Source organism: Schistocerca serialis, chromosome 3, assembly GCF_023864345.2.
Source record: "Schistocerca serialis cubense isolate TAMUIC-IGC-003099 chromosome 3, iqSchSeri2.2, whole genome shotgun sequence".
Classification (NCBI taxonomy): domain Eukaryota; kingdom Metazoa; phylum Arthropoda; class Insecta; order Orthoptera; family Acrididae; genus Schistocerca; species Schistocerca serialis.
Genome location: NC_064640.1, coordinates 600856324 through 600881746, shown reverse-complemented (window position 1 = coordinate 600881746; position 25423 = coordinate 600856324). Strand labels below are relative to the sequence as shown.

General features: G+C 37.9%; 1 protein-coding gene across 1 annotated transcript in view; it reads right to left on the bottom strand.

Moving 5' to 3' along the window:
• The window catches only part of LOC126471033 (uncharacterized), a 208419-nt gene that overhangs the window by 38728 nt on the left and 144268 nt on the right, over nt 1-25423 (bottom strand). Inside the window, 1 exon segment of the mRNA XM_050099099.1 lies at nt 22813-23027. Within this exon segment, the coding sequence (XP_049955056.1) occupies nt 22813-23027 (215 nt within the window).

The window sequence follows — 25423 nt, the reverse complement described above, 5'->3', positions numbered from 1 at the left end:
CCACCCACAGCCCTGAAGGACAGCAGGAATTTCCAAGAAATACTAGGCGTTGAAGGAGGAATAGTACATTTTAGGAAATGGTATTATAGACTAATCCAAATAATATATTCTACATAATGTGTGTCCAATTTTTATTGGTTACAGAGATAAGTTTTGATTTTACATGTCAGTATTCCAATTGATTTGTGTTTATCAACTCTCATTTTTATTTTGAAGCCATGTTTAGGTTTACATAACTGGCTTTGTTCAATGTGATTATTATTGTGATTTGTTGGCCAATTTATATTGATTAAGCATGTTGCACATATTTACCAATGGTGAGTATGCTGTATGGTATTTGTGTACAGGTTTTGTAATGGAAATCCTGCTACTGCTACCTGGAGTAACTATATATGACTTCCTAACCACAAAGTACCCGACTTAAGAGGGTTTATTTCTAGTTTCACGAGACTGACTCAGTTCCTAGCAGTCATATTTCTTCTAAGCATGCAAATGAACAATGTGCAGCTGAAGCAGAACACATTACTCAGGTGATAGAATGTATCTTTCAAAAAGACACAGAATTTCTACGTATATTGGTGTTCCACAACAGGACTGTGGCTAACATTACATATGCATGCCACTATCTCTATCATTCACAGAGGTTTCAATACCGAGTTGGTGCCTTCGAAAGGACAAGTTTTCAAGAATACTTCTGTGTAAATGTGTGGTGTCATATGGTTGACAATTAGTTGATTGGGCCTGTTGCATTATCTCATTATCTAATAGAGCCCCAGTTACCTAGACTTTTTTGAAAATGAGCTTCCAGCATTATTGGAAGAGGTTTCTTTAGCTACAATGATTGTTATGTTCTTCCGACATTACAGGGCTCCTGCACATTCTAGTTGTCAATGACGCACTATCTAAACCTAATATTTCCCAGAAAATGGATTGCAGAAATGGTCATGGTTCTTAGTCACCACAATTCCCAGACCTTACCACCTTTAGATTGTTGGCTGTGGGGATTGTTGAAAGGCAAAGTCTACAAAGAAAATGTGTATACAAGAGAGAAATTGATTTATTGGATTATGAATAGTATTGCCCTAAAAAAAGAACTCAGGACAACCTGAGAAAAGTTGCTTGTGGTGTTTTCATGAGAATTTGAAAATGCACTGAAGCCAGAGGCGGAATTTATGAAAATCAACTTTGAAATTTTCATTTGCCTTAGCTTAACATCTTCTGTGAGTATTGGATTACATTCTACAAGTTTTATCTGTCTAATCAATAAGAATTGGACATGTTGTACATAATATTTTATTTGAAGTATTATAGAACAGTCAGGAAAGATTGTAGGGTGTTGCAGGGTAGGTTGAACTGAGAAGAAAAAATTTATACATTACACCACTTCCAATTTACCTAGCACTGAAGTTAGCCAAACAGGTTGTTACATGTGCAAATTCAGGCAGCCTGCCAGATACAGTGTTGCCAAATGTGTTCTTCATTTAGTTTCCTAAGCAGAGAAGAGAGTGATATAAAAACTGAGCGTGGGGTGGTAGTAAGGACTGTACCCAAGTGAACAGCTGAGTAGCCTCTTACACTATTATCTATTCTATGAGAACAACTGACACAGACTGTATTTGGAAGGCTCTTGAATTTGTGTGTATGATGAACCGACAACTTCCTTGACAATGAAATTGGAAACAGCTCAATGTATTGAATTTCTTCTTAACAATTATTTCTCAGCACAACCTATTCTGAACACCCTTTTAAGCTTTTCAGACTGTTTCTGCCCACCCTGCATACCACCACCTGAAATATTAACTATTCCTCTTTAACACCCTGTATATCACACTACCCAACATGGTGTTACTATTAATACAAATTAAAGGGAAATAGAAAGAAGATTTTTAAGGATATGTTGATAAAATCATGTTGCTATACCCTGAATAAACATACCAATACAATATACTGAAATTTCAAATAGTATCATACTTACATAGAAATCAAATTTTAGTACAAAGCACATAAACTGAATCAGAGTGTATATGTGGACAAGAAATACAATTCCTGGATTTTTCCTGGATCTCCCGGTTAAACATGCACTTTCTCCCGGGTGAAGATACACTTTTTCCATGTTAAGTGACAGTATACTTTCCCTCAGAACTGTAAAATTTGTCCAACATTTGAATGATTATGGTTTCATACAGCGGCTTAGAATTTTCTGGCACTTTAGAAAACGAAACACAGAAGGAAAAAACATGTTTTGGAATGTACTTTGATGTGCAGCAACATGTACGCTGCATATTTTCATATTACAAAAGTATAAATTCGCATTCCACCGAACACCGCATGTTACTTTCCGAAGCATTGAAATCAAGATTGTGATGCGCTTTTTAAGCCAGTTATAGCTCATGTCACGTGATCTCGCCAGCCAGTAATAGCGGATATTCAGAGCATAGGACAGGTGATGTAGTCAGCCAATAGCAATATCACTGTTAAGTAGTGTGAACAAATGAACAGGAAAAGTTAATGGTTCAAATTAATATAGATAGTGTTGCTACAAGGGAAGCTAAGCTTTCACATATAATGTTGATCTTTTTTGCGCGTTCTACACTTTAAGGTACATCACACAAATGAGCCAGTAAAATGTTTAATACCAACATAAATCTGTTCTTTTGGGCTCGAAACTCTTCCGAATGGGTTGTCATCAAAGAGTTGATTTTTAAATGAGAGTCAAACGCTCTGTGATTTAAGAAATTCATCGTACATTCTCGCACATAGTTCATCTAGCATAAAAGGAAATTTACTTTGAAAACAATGCTTTTCAAACCACAATTCACAACATTTTCCTACAATCAGTTAGAAATAGATTTATTCCAGCAGTTGCCAGAGAGCACCAGATAAGAGGCGTCACCGTGCTTATGCAGATACGATGACGTAGGAAGCCCGTGTGTTTAAAACATTAAAAGATCTTAAATTATGTCATAAAAGAAACAAGACATCAGAGGATACTCCAAGAGCGTCGGAATTTCGTTAACCATACTGAAATGAATAAGTCGCCTTAAAGTGCACATTTGTATATCCCGATTCCCAACGAAGTAGACCTCGACATGATATTAAGTTTTTCAGTGTGGTTTTCGGGATGTAAATTTTATATACAGTACCAGTACTGTATTATCTCATGTTTGGTTCTTTATTATGGCATTATGGCACAATGCCGTACGAGCTAGAAGATGAAAACATGTGCGTGAAATGCAGCCAATAGTGTCAAAATTAACACTTCGTTTCAAATAAATTGGCTGCCTCAGCGAAAGAGATAAATAAAAGCTGAATTTATTTAGCAAAGCGACAAAAATAACTTCGTTGTTCTCAAGGCGATTAATTCTCAACTATCAGAAAGGTGGAAATAACATAAAATCTGAAACCTATAACATATTTTAGCTCCCAGCCACAGAAATCACTTTTTTTCATTTGACGTGAGAGCAGTAAACGAAGAGGAAACAGCAAAATCACTAAATGGAAACACAGATCACGTGGAGACTCCCCTCCCCCCTCCCACCATAACTAAGACTGCTCTGCACAACAGCCCTGGATCTAAGATATTTCGAACCAGGGCAATACTAGATGGTGGCGTCCCTCCCTCCGCCCACTTTCCTAGAGCGTTCGAGACAGAACATAAAAAAAAAAAAAGAGAAGAAGAAGGGGGGGGGGAGAGAGAGAGAGAGAGAGAGGAGAGAGAGAGAGAGAGAGAGAGAGAGAGAGAGAGAGAGAGAGAGAGAGAGGGGGGGGGGGGGGGGGGGGGGAGGTCCTGTGGTGCCTCCCGTGATCCCAGTCGGCCAGCAGTTTGACATCCAGCCCCTCTCTCTTTTTTTTTTTTAAAAAAAAAAAAAACACCACACCTCACAAATAATACTGGACGGAATTGAAACCGGAAGAAAAAGAACTCTTCAGAAATTTTGGACTCTTTATTGCCTATTAGCTCATAGCTTGCTGTTCTGTGTGGCATAAAATTAAATATGGGATACATAAAAGCAGTATACACAAGAGACAAGCAATACACATTTATTCAGTCCTTAGCTCCTAGTATTTTTTTCTGTCTAATCTTGCAACAGCTTTACATGGCGTGCTTTCCTTTCTGCAAAAGAACCTATTACGTCATCAAAATTTGTCAAACGTTTTGCTACATGAAAAATTGAAGTGTCGTCATCTAATACTGAAAAAGCTGTCAATACAAATAGTACCCAAGACTGGTGTGGTTTCTCGATCTGATTGCGTCTATTTTGTCACTGTCTACTAGATAAAAGAAAATAGGCCTTTCTAATATTGCAGTAATTGTAACACACACCAAGTAAGTGAGACTGTTTTGGTAATAATGGTCATTTTTATAATACGACAGAATACAATTCGCGAAGTACCAACATGAAATGCCTATTTGGCCTACTACAAGCAAAAAGCTTTATGTTCGGAAACAGTTTCACATTTCATTCATATGCTCCAGTTTCTCAAGCATGAGATCATAAAGTAGTAGTGTGAAATTTTTGTATAAATTTGGAATCATCATATTCTTCCATAATTTGTGTGATGTCCCCGTTTCTTCTCCTTCCTCATTCTAACAATCTTCCCATCACTAATTCTGTAACTATTCCTACCACTGACAAAACTCATTCTCCAGTTAACTCTATTAACCCTGTCAGAATCACCGATTTAGTTATCCAGCGATTATTCTCTGGTTAGGCGTTATTACGTGTTCGTACAACGTGTTTTCCACACTACTACCTGAATAGAATTCAAGTGGCTGCTAGCCGGGGACTGTACAACTTGCCCTTTCTAGTGTAGCGATCTGGCCAAAAATTTTCTGTCAAAATTTCATTCTCTTGGATATATCGGGAAGATAATATGCAATCTTTCTTAAATGTTATTCCTGTTAGTCATTTATTTCCACACTGGTAGTATGAATCTATGGACTTTGCTAGAAATTATAACAATGCTGATCATTCACAATCAATCACATAAACAAACAGCAGTTGGCATTCACCCGTTCGGCTTTATTCCGCTCAGCTCAAATAGCCCCGTCCCCTTTAGTCTGCAGGAAAGTTTATTTGTAAGTGGATTACCCTGGCAGACACATCGCATACACTATGCACGGATTCAAATACCAACTTATGATTCATTCGGAAATCAGAATGTGTTTAAAAATGTTCAAAAACCAATAGGGATGCATTTCAAAATCATCTGAATAATCGATAGACCAACGTGTGCTAGATGGTCGGCGCTCTGTGAAACAAGGTTTTATTTTCCTCAAGAATATGAATTTTGTTGTTTTCACAACAATGGGTACAAATATTAGGCAATTAACATTCTAGTGACACAGTTTTAAATATGGTGTAAACTGCAATAGTTTAAGTGAGAAGTAATGTTGTTGGGCAGATTATAACATTGCAACAGAGCAAAGATATAAAAAAAGAACAAAAGCAATAAGTCAGAAACTGCATTTCACAAAGAAATCACTGGAATTATATGGGGGCACTGACACCATTTTTTATGCAGTGGAAGGAATGTAACTGATCAGTGTTATTTTAAAAGCTAATCTCCAAAGATAAATTTTTTCCTAAATTTCCCTGCCTTTCCAATTATTCTCTACTGTTGAGTAAAAAAAAAAAAAAAAAAAAAAAAAAAAAAAAAAAACCGGTGATTTGTAAATAGTATATGCATGTATGCTACTCTTATGACATCTGAAAACTTTAATATTTTCCTAGCTGTTACTTCAAAAATTTTCACTTTTGCAGCAGTTATATCAAATCAGAGCCTTCCTCCAGAATACAGCAAACAATTTCAAACATTGCTTTATCTCTAAAACTCAAACTTCTAGAAATTAAATAGTTGTTGCTGATGAGAACTTTCTGCAAGTTTTCAGCATTAAAATTTGGATAACGTAAATTTCGTCTGTAGATCCTGGCAGGTCCCTCTGTACAAACCAACTATTATGCCTTTGTGTGTGTGTGTGTGTGTGTGTGTGTGTGTGTGTGAGAGAGAGAGAGAGAGAGAGAGAGAGAGAGAGAGAGAGAGAGACTCAATTGCAGTACATCAAATACTTCTCAATAAATATAATCTTACTGATAAAAACTGTATAACTCTGCTATCTGTTAGTAGTGCTTCTCTCACAGCAACAGGTATGAAAGTCTTCACTTACAAACAGGGAATTTCATTAGCAACAATAAACTGAGTTGTCAGGAAACCCAGTGTTTTCTCTTGTACACTGAACGAGGTCCTTCACATCATCACACACTGGTGGAAATTATTTTGGTTTTCAATTAACTTAATATTAAAACCACTAGAATCAGACTTTTAGTAATTTAGATATGGATGCCAACACTTACAAACTTAGTGAGTGGAAGAAAAACTGACGAAGAGTGAACAAAATAACTTCCCATTTTCCTTAAATTTTGTCGACGGATACTGCACAACAAACAAACTCAAATAGAACTTCGATACTACATTACCTGGCCATTTAAATTGTCACACTTAGTTCACTGCATAGGTAAAACACAAATTGGATTAACAGTCAACACACAAACACATAATTAGAGTGGTGCATTTACAAGCTTACAGGTATTAAGAATGGAGCTACACCATTACTACAGCCAACTTCTACGACATGGATGACACACATGATCTTTCCTGCAAGTCAAGTCAAGTCAAGTGAAAACCAGTCAAGATGTTTATACCACAGTGAGACAAAACGGTCAGGGTCTTCATGCAAAAATGTTTGTGGTTAACTACAGAACCATGATTGTACCAAGGCATGTGTACCCCTCAGCCCAAAGCAAATCGATGGCCACGAATGCCTCTTTTCAGAGCTTCAAAAATATGGAAATCACACAGGGAGATGTGGACTGTAAGGCGGATGTCTACGAGCTTCCTAGAAACCCTGGCAACATGTGAGCAGACCTTATCCGGCAGCAGAATGGTGCCATCCATCAACATTCCTGGGTATTTAGACTCTATAGTGCATCCTTGGGTAACAGAAGAAATATTGAATTTAATTGATGAAAGGAGAAAATATAAAAATGCAGTAAGTGAAACAGGCAAAAAGGAATACAAACGTCTCAAAAATGAGATCGACAGGAAGTGCAAAATGGCTAAGCAGGGATGGCTAGAGGACAAATGTAAGGATGTAGAGGCCTATCTCACTAGGGGTAAGATAGATACCGCCTACAGGAAAATTAGAGAGACCTTTGGAGATAAGAGAACGACTTGTATGAATATCAAGAGCTCAGATGGAAACCCAGTTCTAAGCAAAGAAGGGAAAGCAGAAAGGTGGAAGGAGTATATAGAGGGTCTATACAAGGGCGATGTACTTGAGGACAATATTATGGAAATGGAAGAGGATGTAGATGAAGATGAAATGGGAGATATGATACTGCGTGAAGAGTTTGACAGAGCACTGAAAGACCTGAGTCGAAACAAGGCCCCCGGAGTAGACAATATTCCATTGGAACTACTGACGGCCGTGGGAGAGCCAGTCCTGACAAAACTCTACCATCTGGTGAGCAAGATGTATGAAACAGGCGAAATACCCTCAGACTTCAAGAAGAATATAATAATTCCAATCCCAAAGAAAGCAGGTGTTGACAGATGTGAAAATTACCGAACTATCAGCTTAATAAGTCACAGCTGCAAAATACTAACACGAATTCTTTACAGACGAATGGAAAAACTAGTAGAAGCCAACCTCAAGGAAGATCAGTTTGGATTCCGTAGAAACACTGGAACACGTGAGGCAATACTGACCTTACGACTTATCTTAGAAGAAAGATTAAGGAAAGGCAAACCTACGTTTCTAGCATTTGTAGACTTAGAGAAAGCTTTTGACAATGTTGACTGGAATACTCTCTTTCAAATTCTAAAGGTGGCAGGGGTAAAATACAGGGAGCGAAAGACTATTTACAATTTGTACAGAAACCAGATGGCAGTTATAAGATTCGAGGGACATGAAAGGGAAGCAGTGGTTGGGAAGGGAGTAAGACAGGGTTGTAGCCTCTCCCCGATGTTGTTCAATGTGTATATTGAGCAAGCAGTAAAGGAAACAAAAGAAAAATTCGGAGTAGGTATTAAAATTCATGGAGAAGAAATAAAAACTTTGAGGTTCGCCGATGACATTGTAATTCTGTCAGAGACAGCAAAGGACTTGGAAGAGCAGTTGAATGGAATGGACAGTGTCTTGAAAGGAGGATATAAGATGAACATCAACAAAAGCAAAACAAGGATAATGGAATGTAGTCTAATTAAGTCGGGTGATGCTGAGGAAATTAGATTAGGAAATGAGGCACTTAAAGTAGTAAAGGAGTTTTGCTATTTGGGGAGCAAAATAACTGATGATGGTCGAAGTAGAGAGGATATAAAATGTAGGCTGGCAATGGCAAGGAAAGCGTTTCTGAAGAAGAGAAATTTGTTAACATCCAGTATTGATTTAAGTGTCAGGAAGTCATTTCTGAAAGTATTCGTATGGAGTGTAGCCATGTATGGAAGTGAAACATGGACGATAAATAGTTTGGACAAGAAGAGAATAGAAGCTTTTGAAATGTGGTGCTACAGAAGAATGCTGAAGATTAGATGGGTAGATCACATAACTAATGAGGAAGTATTGAATAGGATTGGGGAGAAGAGAAGTTTGTGGCACAACTTGACCAGAAGAAGGGATCGGTTGGTAGGACATGTTCTGAGGCATCAAGGGATCACCAATTTAGTATTGGAGGGCAGCGTGGAGGGTAAAAATCGTAGAGGGAGACCAAGAGATGAATACACTAAGCAGATTCAGAAGGATGTAGGTTGCAGTAGGTACTGGGAGATGAAAAAGCTTGCACAGGATAGAGTAGCATGGAGAGCTGCATCAAACCAGTCTCAGGACTGAAGACCACAACAACAACAACAACAGTGCACTCAAATTTTTGCAAAATGTCCACATGGACACATCCTCCATACAGTCCCAATCTCTCCCTATGTGATTTACGTATTTTAGGAGTCCTGAAGAATGACATTTGTGGCCATCAATTAGCTTAGGATGAAGAGGTGCACATCCAGTACAATGACGGTTCCGAAGGCAACCACAAAAATTTTTCCATTAAGGCATTGATCATTTTGTCTCACACTGGGATGAGTATATTAACAGTTATGGTGATTACCTTTGAAATTGTAAACAGTTTAATTACATTTTTCCATCTGTCTCATTTTCATTTGACTGTTCCTAAATATTAAATTTATTTGAGCAGTTGCCAGAGAGCTACTTCCAAAACTGAACAACCAAATTTGGCAGTTAATGTATTACAATTTGCATACTAAGTAAATGCCAAGTTTAGATACAATAATGCCTCAAAGGTCTACAAAAGGACATGGTTTTTTTGTGTAAATTGAGGTAGTTAAAAATAGGAAATGCAATTTCCATGTATTAATGTGCTACCTTCAATCTGTTTCTGTTTACGATTCTGAATCAAGCAACTTTTTTAATCTCGTGCATTGGGATTTTTGTGCCTGCATTTACATAATAGTCATAAAATACTTCCAGAAATCACTTGAAACAAGCACACTGTTTATCAGAATAGAACAGTGTTACCTGTACTGTTATTTCTCTTTTAGTTCCCCAAATGGTTTTCGGAGATGTAAACATTAAGTGTGGTATGATGTGAAAGGTACAGCGATAAATGACACAATGGCATAGTGCATAATGTGATGAAAATGCATATATACATCATGCCAACAAAAACTGGCAATTGCACACAGTGATATCAAGCAACAAAATATGTAGTTCCCATTTTACATTCCCGCATCCCTTATCCCCTTTTCCTAGCTCCCCCCCCCCCCCCCCCCCACCCACCCACAAAGCATGTACGCAAAGATTTTGCACAATTGCTTACCTCTCTTATTTTACACTAGCTGAATACTGACAGTGCCTGGGTATGTATTTATTCCAATTCTATTAATCCATTTCCTCTTCTCCCCGATCCCCCTGTCTATCTCCTCCTCCTCCTCCTCCGTCGTCCTTATCCACCTCCGCCTCCCCCTCCCCCGTGTCGATCTCCTCCTTCCACCACTCAATCTAGCCATTTCCTCGTACCTCCTTTCTCTGTCCACCTGTTCCTTCTCCCTCTCCACCTGTTTATCTCTTCCTTCCCCCTCTCCATCTGCCTCTCTCTTCCTCTCCCCTTCTCTCTCTGTCCCAATAGTAGGTTGCTGGTTCTTACCCCCACAGCATTTCTTTCCAGATAGTGAGTAGTACACTAATAAGCCAAAACATTATGACCACTGCCCACCACAATATTGGATGCCACCTAGTAGCATTGCAGGCACATAATGCTGTAACAAAAGTATGTAAGTGGAGCAGATATGAATGGGATATGTGCTGCAAATTGGGAAATCCATTGAGATATGCAACTTTGACAAAGACAGATTATTGTTATGCAGAGCCTGTGAATGAGTATCTCGAAAACAGTGATGCTGGTCGAATGTTCATATGCTACTGTCGTGAGTATCTACGGAAAGAGATAGAAGGACAGTAAACTAACACTAGGTGCTCAAAGATTGGACATCCACAATTCTTCACAGAATGTAGGGTTCAGAGGCTTGTCTGCTCTGTAAAGTAGGATAGATGGTAATCTGTGGCATTTTTGCTAAAAGAGCACAATGCTGGTGCACGCACAAGTGTTTCAGAACACAACATTCACTGTATATTGTTGAACATAGAGCTCCAAAATAGACCATCCCTGTGTGTTCACATGTTGCCCCAACTACATCATTAATTACAATTGCAGTGGGCATGAGACCATTGGGATTCGACTGTCGACCAATGGAAATGTGTCGGCTCTTTGGGTGATTAACATTTTAGCTATCCTAGGTCAATGGTCGTCTCCACAAACGATGTCATTGCGGTGGAAGGTGGCTTGAAATGTGAAGTGTGACTCGGACGCAGGCTTTTGGGAACAGTATTCTGTTGTGAGAGATATTCTCTTGCGCTAGCATGTGGCCTGGGATAGTAATCGAATACATGCCCAGAGCTCCAAACCACCTACATCACTTTGTGCGTGATGTTTTCCCCGACGGCGATGTCATCTTTCAGTAGTTCAATTGTCAGAGTCTCAGAGCCAGAACCATGCTACAGTGGTTTGAGGAGCTTTATAGTGAACTCACGTTAATGTCTCGGCAACCAAATTTGCCTGATGCAAATCTTATGGAAACAATCTGGGTTGCTATTGGGTGCCATCACCGCATACGCAAATCAGCAGCCCATTATATACGCGAATTACATGACCTGTGCATAGACATCTAATGCAACATACCTCCACAAACCTAAAAACAAACTGTTCGACCCTTGATACTCAGAATCAGTGGTGTATTATATTCCAAAAACAAACAAACAAGCTAGTAATCGTGGAGGTCATAATGTTTTGGCTCATTGGTGTATGTGTACTTAGTTTGGATGAAATTGATACAGGGGTTTATAAGGAAATTTTTTACCTGAGGCTTTGCTTGCTTATGCATATGTGTCATATATTTAACATATCTGTACTCATTAGTCACCTGTATCTCTTAGTGAATTTTGTCCTGAGATTTGCTTTATGCATCTCAGTGTATATGATGTCACATCTCCGGCATTGTATCATACAATATAATTTTGCAGGAACATGGGAATACTGTTGGCAGAATGTGTGATTTAGTAGTAAATAAGAATTAGTTAAAACGTCATTCCTGATGCAGCAATTTTACTGTATGAAAAGCAATACACATTTAAGATTCTCTCTAAACAACAAGAAAAATACTTTGTATTTTATTTGTGTTGGCTAGTTTTGTGTTTGAATTCCCTGGTGAAGAGGGCTGGCTATTTTTATGAAGTCGGGATTTCTGTTGTATAAACATAGTGATTCATTTTATGTCTTGCACTTTGTGCATGGGCATTTAATTTTTTGCTGTTACTTCCAACAGACTTAGATGATCTCAATATGTAGAGTATGAAATGAAAAAAGTGAATAATGGAAAAAGAGGTGTTTTACATTTCTGTTGGCTTTGTATTGTTCATTGCTCTTTTCTGAGTGACAACGTCAGAGCTAGATGGAGAGAACAACCACAACATGTATTATGTTATTAGTCCAGACAGAGTACAGTGTCAATAGTCTCTGATCTCATGCTGCGTTATGTACAGAATCACTCATAATTCTTGTTCTTAGATATTAAAGCTCAGGAAAATACACAGTTTCCAGTCGAAATACATAGTGTCTAGTGTCAGTCAAATATGCAGAGCAGCAGCACTACTGAAATAGCTCTTAGACCATGTGGTCTACAGTTTTTTTCATGCTTGTTTTAGGTTGTATTAATGAAACCACGATAAAAATGAGGTGTATAAGGATATAAAAATACTGTTCACAAAACATACCATACATATCAACAATGATAAAACAAGGTACGCCGCAACTTTATCATTTACAGGGTGTATACGTGGAAAAGAAAAAAAAAAAATTCCCGGATTTTTCCCAGATTTCCCGGTAAAAAAGAAACTTTCACCCGGGTGAAAATACACATTTTCCGCATTAAGGGACAGTATACTATTCCTCAAAACTGTAAAACTTATCAATCCTTTGAGTGGTTATAGTTTTATACACTGGCATAGAATTTCCCGGCACTTTAGGAAATGAAATTCAGGGAAAAAACACGTTTTGGAAAGATGTCTGATGTACAGCAACATGTACACTATATTTTCATGTTATGAACGTATAAATTCGAATTCCACCAAACACCGCATGTTACTTTCTGAAGCGTTGAAATCGAGATTGCGATGCACTTTTGTAAGCCAGTCATAGCTCATGTCACATGATCTCGCCAGCCGGATATTCAGAGCACAGGACACGTGATTTAGTCAGCCAATAGGAACATCACTGTTAAGTAGCGAACATACAAATAGGAAACGTTAATGGTTTAAATTAATATGCATAGTGTTGCTACAAGAAAAGAAAAGCTTTCATATATTAGTCTCTAAGATTAATAAGCTGGATGAGAAGTTAAGCTTTCACATATAATGTTGATCCTTTTTGCGCGTGCTACACTTTAAGATACATTACACAAATGTGCCAGTGAATTTTTTTACGACGACATAAATGTCTAATCTTCTGGGCTCAAAATTATTTTCAATAGTCGTCCTCAAAGAGTTGTTTTTTAAATGAGAGTCAAATGCTCTGTGATTTAAGAAATTCATTGTACATTCTCCGCACATAGATCATCTTGCGTAAAAGAAAATTTACTTTGAAAGTAACGCTTTTCAAACAATCATTCACAATATTTTCTCGCAACCTGTTGGAAATAGGTTCATTTCAGCAGTTGCCAGAGAGCGACAGGAAACAGGCGTCACCGCGCATGCACGGCTACAATGATGCAGGAAGCCCGATTGTTCGTATGTGTAAAAAATTAAAAGATCTTACATTATGTCATAAAAGAAACAAGACATCAGAAGATACTCCAAGAGCATCTAAATTTTGTGAACCATACTAAAATGCATAACTCATCCTAAAGTGCACATTGGCGTGTCCAGATTCGGATGTAAATTTTTTTAGGAGTACCAGTACAGTACTATCTCATGTTTGGGTCTTTATTATGGCATAATGCCAAACGTGCTAGAAGATGAAAACGTGCGCTTGAAATTCAGCGACAGTTAAAAAACAGCCAATAATGTGGAATTAAACACTTCCTTTCAAATAAATTGACTGCCGCAGTGGAAAAAGATTAATAAAAGCCAAATTTCTTTAGCAAACAGACAAAAATAACTTCATTTTTCTGCTTGACTGTCAGAAAGGTGGAAATAAAATAGTCTGAAACTAACAACAAATTTTAGCCCTCTGTAATTATGCGAATGTATTTTAATTCACTTGATAGTTCCTGGTTACAGAAATACACTCCTGGAAATGGAAAAAAGAACACATTGACACCGGTGTGTCAGACCCACCATACTTGCTCCGGACACTGCGAGAGGGCTGTACAAGCAATGATCACACGCACGGCACAGCGGACACACCAGGAAACGCGGTGTTGGCCGTCGAATGGCGCTAGCTGCGCAGCATTTGTGCACCGCCGCCGTCAGTGTCAGCCAGTTTGCCGTGGCATACGGAGCTCCATCGCAGTCTTTAACACTGGTAGCATGCCGCGACAGCGTGGACGTGAACCGTATGTGCAGTTGACGGACTTTGAGCGAGGGCGTATAGTGGGCATGCGGGAGGCCGGGTGGACGTACCGCCGAATTGCTCAACACGTGGGGCGTGAGGTCTCCACAGTACATCGATGTTGTCGCCAGTGGTCGGCGGAAGGTGCACGTGCCCGTCGACCTGGGACCGGACCGCAGCGACGCACGGATGCACGCCAAGACCGTAGGATCCTACGCAGTGCCGTAGGGGACCGCACCGCCACTTCCCAGCAAATTAGGGACACTGTTGCTCTTGGGGTATCGGCGAGGAGCATTCGCAACCGTCTCCATGAAACTGGGCTACGGTCCCGCACACCGTCAGGCCGTCTTCCGCTCACGCCCCAACATCGTGCAGCCCGCCTCCAGTGGTGCCGCGACAGGCGTGAATGGAGGGACGAATGGAGACGTGTCGTCTTCAGCGATGAGAGTCGCTTCGGCCTTGGTGCCAATGATGGTCGTATGCGTGTTTGGCGCCGTGCAGGTGAGCGCCACAATCAGGACTGCATACGACCGAGGCACACAGGGCCAACACCCGCCATCATGGTGTGGGGAGCGATCTCCTACACTGGCCGTATACCACTGGTGATCATCGAGGGGACACTGAATAGTGCACGGTACATCCAAACCGTCATCGAACCCATCGTTCTACCATTCCTAGACCGGCAAGGGAACTTGCTGTTCCAACAGGACAATGCACGTCCGCATGTATCCCGTGCCACCCAACGTGCTCTAGAAGGTGTACGTCAACTACCCTGGCCAGCAAGATCTCCGGATCTGTCCCCCATTGAGCATGTTTGGGACTGGATGAAGCGTCGTCTCACGCGGTCTGCACGTCCAGCACGAACGCTGGTCCAACTGAGGCGCCAGGTGGAAATGGCATGGCAAGCCGTTCCACAGGACTACATCCAGCATCTCTACGATCGTCTCCATGGGAGAATAGCAGCCTGCATTGCTGCGAAAGGCGGATATACACTGTACTAGTGCCGACATTGTGCATGCTCTGTTGCCTGTGTCTATGTGCCTGTGGTTCTGTCAGTGTGATCATGTGATGTATCTGACCCCAGGAATGTGTCAATAAAGTTTCCCCTTCCTGGGACAATGAATTCACGGTGTTCTTATTTCAATTTCCAGGAGTGTACATTTTGTTTTCATTTGACGTGACAGTAGTAAACAAAGAGGAAACGCCAAAATCACTAAACGTAAGCACGGGTCACATGGAGACTAACCATCTCCCCACTACAACTCAGACTGATCTGCACATTTGCCCCAGATCTACGATATTTCCGTACCCCGTGCCAAGTGTTTGAGATAGAATGCCAAAAATTTTAAAAATTGACTTTTCAAAAAATGATCATATTGCAGCACACATCTTTCTGAACAGTCCAACACATAAAACACACATGTTTGAAGAAATGTAAGACTTGATAGTTGGTCTTCAGCATGCCAAAGTGCAATGCCACGCCTCTTCACACAGCATTTTTCTATTGCATGTGACTGTATTTCGCTCTGTGGAATTCAAACGTGTAATATTTTGTAATGGATGCCATCAAACTATATTCAAAGACAGTGGAAATTAAAATGCCCTGCTCCCAGTCAGCCGGTTTGACATCCTGCCCCTCTTTTAAAAAAAAAAACTCCCAATTAATATTGGATGGGATTATTTGGAACCGGAAGAACAAGAATACTTCTGGCCAAAACTTTTCTGTAAAATTTCATTTTCTTGGATACACTGAGAAGATAATACATAATATTTCTTACCTCTTATTCCCGTTACTTGTATATTTCCTCTCTGGTAGTCTCAACCTATGGATTTTGCTAGTAATTATAACAACACAATCCCAGTCAACCATATAAACAGCGACTGCATTCACCCGTTCAGCTTTGTTCCACTTAGCTCGTGTAGCCCAGTCCACTTTTGTCTGCAGGAAAGTTTATTGCTAGATGCGACGGGGATTCCCCTGGCAGACACATCATGTACACTATCCAAGCATTCAAAAATCAACTTCTGATTCATTCAGAAATGACTTAGAATTTGTTCAAGAATGTTAAAATCCTACAGGGATACGTTTCAAAATCATATGAAAAATCAATAGACCAACATCCGCTAGATGCTAGGCGCTTTGTGAAACACGGTCTTTCTTGTCAAGAATATGAATTTGGTGCCCCCCCCCCCCCTCTTGAAATTTTGCCGCCCGGAGCAGATACCCCAGTTTGCCACCTGTCCCCTAGATCCGGGCCTGTTACGCATGCGTGAATCTGCCAGCTTAGGCGCGTCAGCAAAATTTTTCCAGTTAGCACCTGGCTGCTAGCTGCTATTGCTCATTCAGCTAACTGCCACATTTCTGTAACCAGAAGCGGGAGAAGGTACTAGTTATATGCGACTCAACTGCGCATGAGCTCGCTCGTAACTGCTCAAACTAATCTAATTTAGGCAGTTGTAATATCATGCTCATTGGAGGCAATCTGTTGTCATGAGGCACTGCACAGTCTTTCTAAAGTGTTTGACACATTTTTCTGTTGGCAGATGCTTGTATGAGCACTGTGTTTCGATGTTGTACATGGTCGCATTTCCTTTGCAACTCAGGTCTTATTTTTGTTTTCTTCTCTCTCACTCATGTTTTATTGCTTCAGTATTATTCTGCAGTAGCGAGATACAGTAATATACTTTGTTAGAGTATTGGTTATTATCAATCAAAGTTACAAAAATTTAACTGAAAACTAAAACAATGAAAAATTCCTGGAATTCTAAAATATTCCTGGGTTTTTCCCGATTTTCTCCCGGATGATAAAATTCTCGATTTTTTCCCCAGATCCCCCAGTTGTCCTGGGTCGTATACACCCTGCATTTACCTCAGAATGACATTCTGAAAATTTAAGATGTAAAGAACACAAGAAAATGATGTGAAACCTAGGTAAGATACCAGACAGATGTCAAAACATGTCTAATGATCAAAAAACAATGTGCTCATGGAATGCAGATTTTTAAAAGAAACAATTTATTCTGCTGAAGCTGTCAATACATTTGAAACAAAATATTTAATTCTACGCTACTGACCAAATTCATCTGTTTAGTCACCTTCAAGTGAACATTTACTGCACATGTTTGTACGTATAGCATTCACAGATCTCACATTATGCCATAAAAAAGGACAAGACATCAGAATACTCAAAGAGCATTGGAATTTTGTAAACCAAACTAAGAAGCATAATTCAGATAAAAGTGCACATTCATGTGCCGAGATTCACGCTGAAGTACCAGGTATTAAGCTTTTCAGTGTGGTTTTCAGTATGACAACTTTCTTGGAGTATTCTCTCACATTTTATTCCTTATTATGGCATAATAAGTGATCTGTTAATGTCATACATACAAGAAAATGAACATGTGCATTTGAAATTGAGCAAATAGTTGGAACTATCCAACAGTGTGGAAAGAAGCACTTTGTTTCAAATAAATTGACTATTTTAGCGGAAAAGAGAAGTTTATTTTAGGTCATTAAGAAAAGCCAAACTAACTTTGCAAAGCAACAAAAATAACTTCTATGTTCTGCATGGCAATGAATGCTTGACCTGCTAATAATATAAAATCAGAAAACTGAAACTACAATGTATTATTTAGTCTTCCGTGATTATGTGAATGTATATTAATTCACTTGATACCTTCCAGTTATAGAAATCCATTTTGTTTTCATTTGATGTGAGAGCTGTACACGAAGTAAAAATAGAAAAATAACAAAAATGTGTACACAGGTCACATGGAGACAACCCTACTACACTCAAGACAGCTATGCACATGAACTTGCAGCTTGAGAGCGACAAAAATTTGTCCTGGCATATTCTGGCTGCTTCTTGCTACTCAAATAAAAAAACACCACATTCCAAGCAAGAGCCCACTGGCAGTTGCTCAAATGAACCTAAGCCTTCAAAATTTGACTGCACACATACATGCCCCCCCCCCCTCCCCCCCCCCACACACACACACACACATTAATAATGGACAAGTAGCAATTGTGCAAATTACATTATTGTACAATTATGATGTTCAAGTAACATAAATATTAAAAATAAGATAACTTAGTATGATCTCCTCTAAAAAAGGAGCCTATCTATAATTCTCTCTGAAATCACTAATGGTCCAATAGGTATATGTTGACAAAAAAGACAGGTGAGAATTAACTATGTCCTGAAAATGTCTGTATCTCATAAATCTACATTGATTATATAACTAAAAGTAAACACTGTGAACAGCCCCAGAGGACTGCGTGATGCTAACTGACGACTGTGTCATCCTCTGCCACATGGTTTCATTTGGATGCAGTACGGAGGGGCACGGGGTCAGCACGCTGCTCTCCTGGCTGTATGAGAGGCACTCTTGTTATACCAGAGGAGATTTGGTGATTTCATGTCTGCACGTTTTCATATGGAGCATAATTACTGACTATAAGAATAGAGCATGAACCATATTGTTGTGTCTCTTGAAAATAATGTTCATCTGATTATCAAGTAATAACTTTTAGAGTAAATTATCTCACTGTTTTTAACAATTTTGAGGCAGTAATGATTGTTTGCAGTCAACATAAAAGGGCTTGAACAATGCAAAATATGGGGAGGAGGGAGGGGGGGGGGGGAGGGAGGAAAAAAACTGTAGTAATATCAGCATTTTCTTTGACATAAATAGTAGAGGCTAAGGCATTAGGCATCACAATTAAAATATTTTGCATTTTTTCACACTGTCTTTCATTATTCTTACACTTCTTCATCTCCTGTTTTCCTGCACATCTTCCTTACTTTCTTCAGATCAAAGATGCTGATACAGAGGAGGGAGGGGGGCAAAGATCTTTGACCAAACAATACAGACCTATGAAGGGAGAATGGTATATTCTTCCGGGAACTCACAGGCAGATGATACTGTGATGGAAGTGAAGAGTGATTTAGATTATCAACAGATGGCTGCAAAATGCCAGTGTGTCAAACTGTAATACAGATTGCCTGTAATACTAACTTAACTTGAGTGGAAAGTTTATAAGAACATTAGAAGGTTCAGGAGAATGAAATATTGGAGATGGTTAGCTGTCAAGAGAGAAGGTGTGTGTGTGTGTGTGTGTGTGTGTGTGTGTGTGTGTGTGAATTGTGATACAAGGCTGTAATTCTCCTTGCTGCTCTTTTCAACATTCTGAACAACTTCCTTTTCTAAGTAATAAATTTCTGCTGCAAACTTAATATCTAGTCTGACAGTAGCAACATACGAAAATGTACAGTAAGTTTCATGTACTTTGACTGAACACAACATACAGTACTACGTAGAAATACGAGATATACTGCTTCCTTGAAGCCAAGACACATCCTTGTCAACACAAACAGTACGAGATCCAAGAGATCACACTACAGAATATATACACTGCACGTCATTAAAACTGCAACACCAAGAAAATGGCAAGCAAAAAGAGTCAACTTGGCGTCAAATGTACCACAAGCTTGTAATATGCGAATGATTAGCATTTCCGTACAACTGCACAAAGTAGATGGGCATAACGCCATCTAAATTAGAGCTGAAGTAGACAGGAATGATGTGCCTAAATCTGCCATCAGAGCTCTCAGTTCGACGCAATCTGCTGGGTTATATACCCCAGATTATTTACAAATTTAATTGTGTAATCTTCCTAGTGTACTATATGTGCACAATAAGTGAAATTTCATTTAAAAATATTTATTATATCTGTGGGAAATAGTCCCACTTTACAACCAGTTTTTATCACATTTAACAATCAGCATCTTCAGATCTAAAAATAAACCAAACCAAAACATAACATTAATAGTGAAAGATTTTGTTTGTTCTTTTTAAACATCTTTAAATTTTATATACTGTCAGTCTACATTATCTGCTTTTCAGGAACGATTTTAAAAACATTAAATTTTAAATGTTTTCAATCTATGGTATCTACAAAAGTAGTTATTTGTTAACGTTATGTTTTATTTTTAGGTCTGAAAAAGACCATTAAATGTGAATGGAACTAGATATCTAGTGTGACTACTTGCAACTGATGCTGTTACAATAAATACTTCAAAAAATTTGAACATTTGCAGAATCTCTCGTGACATTATGTCACCCATTACTGAAATTTCATTCTTTAGTATCCTTCCTAACAATATTAATGGTCAGCAGTGTACCTCGGTTGATGCTGTTCCCTAATTTCCAACATATAATAACAAGTAAGAAAATCGTGTAATAAGAGCATGCGAAAGTCCCCGACTCAGTATTCTGCGACATTTGTCTCCCTATGACTATGGGAAGGAGCTACCACAATTGATCTCTTACTAATTTATTGTGTAATCTTCCTAGTGTACTATATGTGCACAATAAGTGAAATTTCATTTAAAAATATTTATTATATCTGTGGGAAATAGTCCCACTTTACAACCAGTTTTTATCACATTTAACAATCAGCATCTTCAGATCTAAAAATAAACCAAACCAAAACATAACATTAATAGTGAAAGATTTTGTTTGTTCTTTTTAAACATCTTTAAATTTTATATACTGTCAGTCTACATTATCTGCTTTTCAGGAACGATTTTAAAAACATTAAATTTTAAATGTTTTCAATCTATGGTATCTACAAAAGTAGTTATTTGTTAACGTTATGTTTTATTTTTAGGTCTGAAAAAGACCATTAAATGTGAATGGAACTAGATATCTAGTGTGACTACTTGCAACTGATGCTGTTACAATAAATACTTCAAAAAATTTGAACATTTGCAGAATCTCTCGTGACATTATGTCACCCATTACTGAAATTTCATTCTTTAGTATCCTTCCTAACAATATTAATGGTCAGCAGTGTACCTCGGTTGATGCTGTTCCCTAATTTCCAACATATAATAACAAGTAAGAAAATCGTGTAATAAGAGCATGCGAAAGTCCCCGACTCAGTATTCTGCGACATTTGTCTCCCTATGACTATGGGAAGGAGCTACCACAATTGATCTCTTACTAATTTATTGTGTAATCTTCCTAGTGTACTATATGTGCACAATAAGTGAAATTTCATTTAAAAATATTTATTATATCTGTGGGAAATAGTCCCACTTTACAACCAGTTTTTATCACATTTAACAATCAGCATCTTCAGATCTAAAAATAAACCAAACCAAAACATAACATTAATAGTGAAAGATTTTGTTTGTTCTTTTTAAACATCTTTAAATTTTATATACTGTCAGTCTACATTATCTGCTTTTCAGGAACGATTTTAAAAACATTAAATTTTAAATGTTTTCAATCTATGGTATCTACAAAAGTAGTTATTTGTTAACGTTATGTTTTATTTTTAGGTCTGAAAAAGACCATTAAATGTGAATGGAACTAGATATCTAGTGTGACTACTTGCAACTGATGCTGTTACAATAAATACTTCAAAAAATTTGAACATTTGCAGAATCTCTCATGACATTATGTCACCCATTACTGAAATTTCATTCTTTAGTATCCTTCCTAACAATATTAATGGTCAGCAGTGTACCTCGGTTGATGCTGTTCCCTAATTTCCAACATATAATAACAAGTAAGAAAATCGTGTAATAAGAGCATGCGAAAGTCCCCGACTCAGTATTCTGCGACATTTGTCTCCCTATGACTATGGGAAGGAGCTACCACAATTGATCTCTTACTAATTTCATGCAATGCAACTGGAAGAACATTTTAGAAACATACCTGCTAATTAAATATCTTCATTGTTGTTGTTTTAATGTAGAACTGTAGTGTTCTGTATTAGGGTCAACATTACTATACACATATGTAAGTAAGTCAAGAGAAAGAAAGCAATAACTTTGAGCTGTAATGTTCACTATGACAACACAAGCAACATTAGGTGCCTCATCTTGTGTTTGGGAATGAAAGTTGTTATATTCACACTCAAAAGTATCTTAAACAATACCGTGTAAATAATACACCTCATGTTTACTAACTCTTCTTTCACAATTTTAAACATGGCTGATAGCAGCAACTAAATAAATTTTTGACAAACAAAGTTTACAGCCAACGGATTGTGTAAGTTAAATGTAAAAACCTTAAGCAGGTTTTGATACTACTGAGGATACCTTCTTTGTGTGACCTCCTTTTGAAGAGGGTAACCTTAATGGTATCGAAATCTGGTAAAGGCCTTCACATTAAACTTACACCACCAGTTGGCTGAAAACTTTATTCATTAAGAATTCTCATTTCTTTGCAAAGTACATAAGATATACCACAAAAGAGGAAACTAGAAATAACATTTGCCGCCTACAAACAGAACATACATTTTGCTTCAAACAGCTGAAATTTTCTTAATTGTGTGTCATAATAGGTAGTAGCTTTGTCCATTACATAGAGGAGGATGATATTAAGAACCAACAATACAAATATCCTTTACAACTGCATGGATTTTTAAGTCTTAATTTAAATGAAACCTTGGAATATAATATACAAACTTAATGGTTAATCATCTGTATGTCTTAACAGTTTCATTGTAACAAGCTCCACGGTAAAAAGCTCAGTTTATGACCTGCTGTCATCATACATACTAATAACATAATTCTGAGTGACTGATGAATGTTTTATGTTAATTTCAGTTCTGGATGCTCACCTTCCTCTTCAGTGATACACTCAGACTCTTCCATGACTTTTCGCAGTAAAGGATGAGCCCATGGCTTGTTCACCATTTCAGAAAGAATATGGCACATGTGGGCATTAGATCCCGTGAGTAATGATGAACATCTCTTCAAGCTAACAATCAAATGTGTTTTTGTAGCTCTTGAACTTCCAGGCCACTGCTTGCGTAGAACAACATTCAGGGTGTGCCTGTTTCAATAGACAGTTGTAAATATTTGAACAGGCTTTCAGCATGACCAATCTTTTTCACATTCATACCTAGACTGAACATTAACTGTATAATACATTAAATCTTGCAAATTATCTATGTCAAAATCAGAAGAAACTTGGATTGCCCTCAGTTACTCTCTAAGGTATCTGTGATGCTCATCTGCGACAACCATGAATAAAAGTTAACATAATACAGCATAAAAACATTGGCATCAATATTAAATGTAATGAAAGTACTTCTTTCATATAAATTATAAGGTAGTTGGAAATTGCATGAAATCTGTACAGAAGAAACAGCAGACAATTGCTAATCAAAAGGCACATGTATGAAGAAAAGTAGTTAAGCAAAAGTGTATTTACAGCAAATATCCAAATTATCTTGGGATTGCATGTACATAGCTAAATACAGCAATCTGAGCAAAGAAGAATGAAATACTTAAACCCATTATCAATGCACATCAGTACACTCAATGTAACTTCCTGGAAGATTAAAATTGTGCGCCGGACTGAGACTCGAGTTCGAGTCTCGGTCCGGCACACAGTTTTAATCTGCCAGGAAGTTTCATATCGGCGCACACTCTGCTCCAGAGTGAAACTTTCATTCCAGTACACTCAAGGGTTGCTGAAAATTAATTATGTAGTACTGGGCACCATACAGCATGCACTCAAATTGCTATAGGAACAAATATGCACCACCATCTCAAATCTGTGGCACAATTATTGCTAGATATCTAATCTCTTGCATGGTGCTATCATTCTACCTCCATCATTCAAATTGTTGTGTGACCTGTCAAACAGTTGAATTACTACATATTAAAAGTTCTTTTTCAATGTTGTAATATTCAGTAATTGAAATTCTTATTTATTACTGAACAGCGAATGGCTAGGGAAATGAAAATGCAGAATTTTTCTCTACTTCATATTTGCGCCTAATTTCTGTCACATAAATATTTAGTTTTTTTAAACTGATTTGATATAGTTTTAAAAGAACATGAAATTTCCCTGTTACTCAAGTATGTTACAGCTTGTACTTGATAACTTCTGTTTCACTACTCTCATTCATGAACTTATATTAAAAATATGTATTAACTTTTACTGAAAAGGAAATAATATACATATCTCAGCATTACACCTGTCGACATTGTACAATCATGTCCACAATGAACTCAAACAATGTTTTGCAAGGACTTCATGCTCACTGGGAATGGCAGTCAAAACAATTCGTGCTCCAAATTTGTGTTGTCTTTCAGATGCACATAAAACACATTTCTTGAAATAATCACAGCCACTAGGCACTGTATTTAATGTTCCATTTGATAAACATAAAAGCTTCTCAATTTGCATACTTTTTCACTGTTACTTAAAATCACATTCCTTGGGTACCATGTCTGAGCTGAAGCCTCAAACCCTTTCTGATTGGGACCTTTGTGTTTCATGATAAGCAAGCTTTTTGTAGTTTTTGTTAATTTATCAAACACACCCTTGAATTCTGCTTGTTCCAATGTAGTTAGTTCACACAGTATGTTTTCTGTTGCTTCAGCTTACCCTACTTCACACAAGATTCGAAATTGAATCCCATAGTTTTACGTTTGGAATAGAAAACATCCAAGATTGGGTACATGTACCCCTTGTGTAAATTAGATCAGGCAAACCAACTAGCTGGAACTTCTGTCACAAAAACCTTGTGGGCATAAATCCCAGTCACACATTTGTCTGTTAAATTTTACATAAAATTTACAACACAATTACTACCGTATCTCATTTCCGGTATTTTAAATAAGCTTGCAGTATCATCAAAATATTTTTCCAAATAAACACAACTTTAGAACAAATATTACTCCCAAGTAATGACAACAGAAAAAGAAAGCTTCCTTTAAAATCATAGTCTTTAACCTAACAAATTAAATACACCTATATTTACAGTCTCTAGCGTTTAAGAAGGACTTCACTATTGTTACTTCATTTAAATCAGATATAATTGCTGTCCACCATATGCCAATCAAACTGAATTTGTGTGTGATGAACACTGCACATGGATCAGATGATCACTTACAATAAGTTGTCAATTTTTGTAACTATGTCTCATGTACGGAGCAGAGTCATTTATACATTCACTGCACCATATAGCAGTTTGTGCTGATATGGTGTATCTACAAAGTGGGAACAGTTTCTTTTGGTCAGAGAAATTTCTAAAACATACTGGACTTCCACATAAAAAGGCATCTATGGCACATAAGGCACACTAGTCAGAGATTCGGTGTTACAGTATGAATTGAGCTAGAAATAACTGAGGACAGTAAAGTTGGTTTAAGTTTGCCCTTTTCTACAATTTCATTTTATCCATTATCAAACAGTATCACTTTCAAATTCATTTT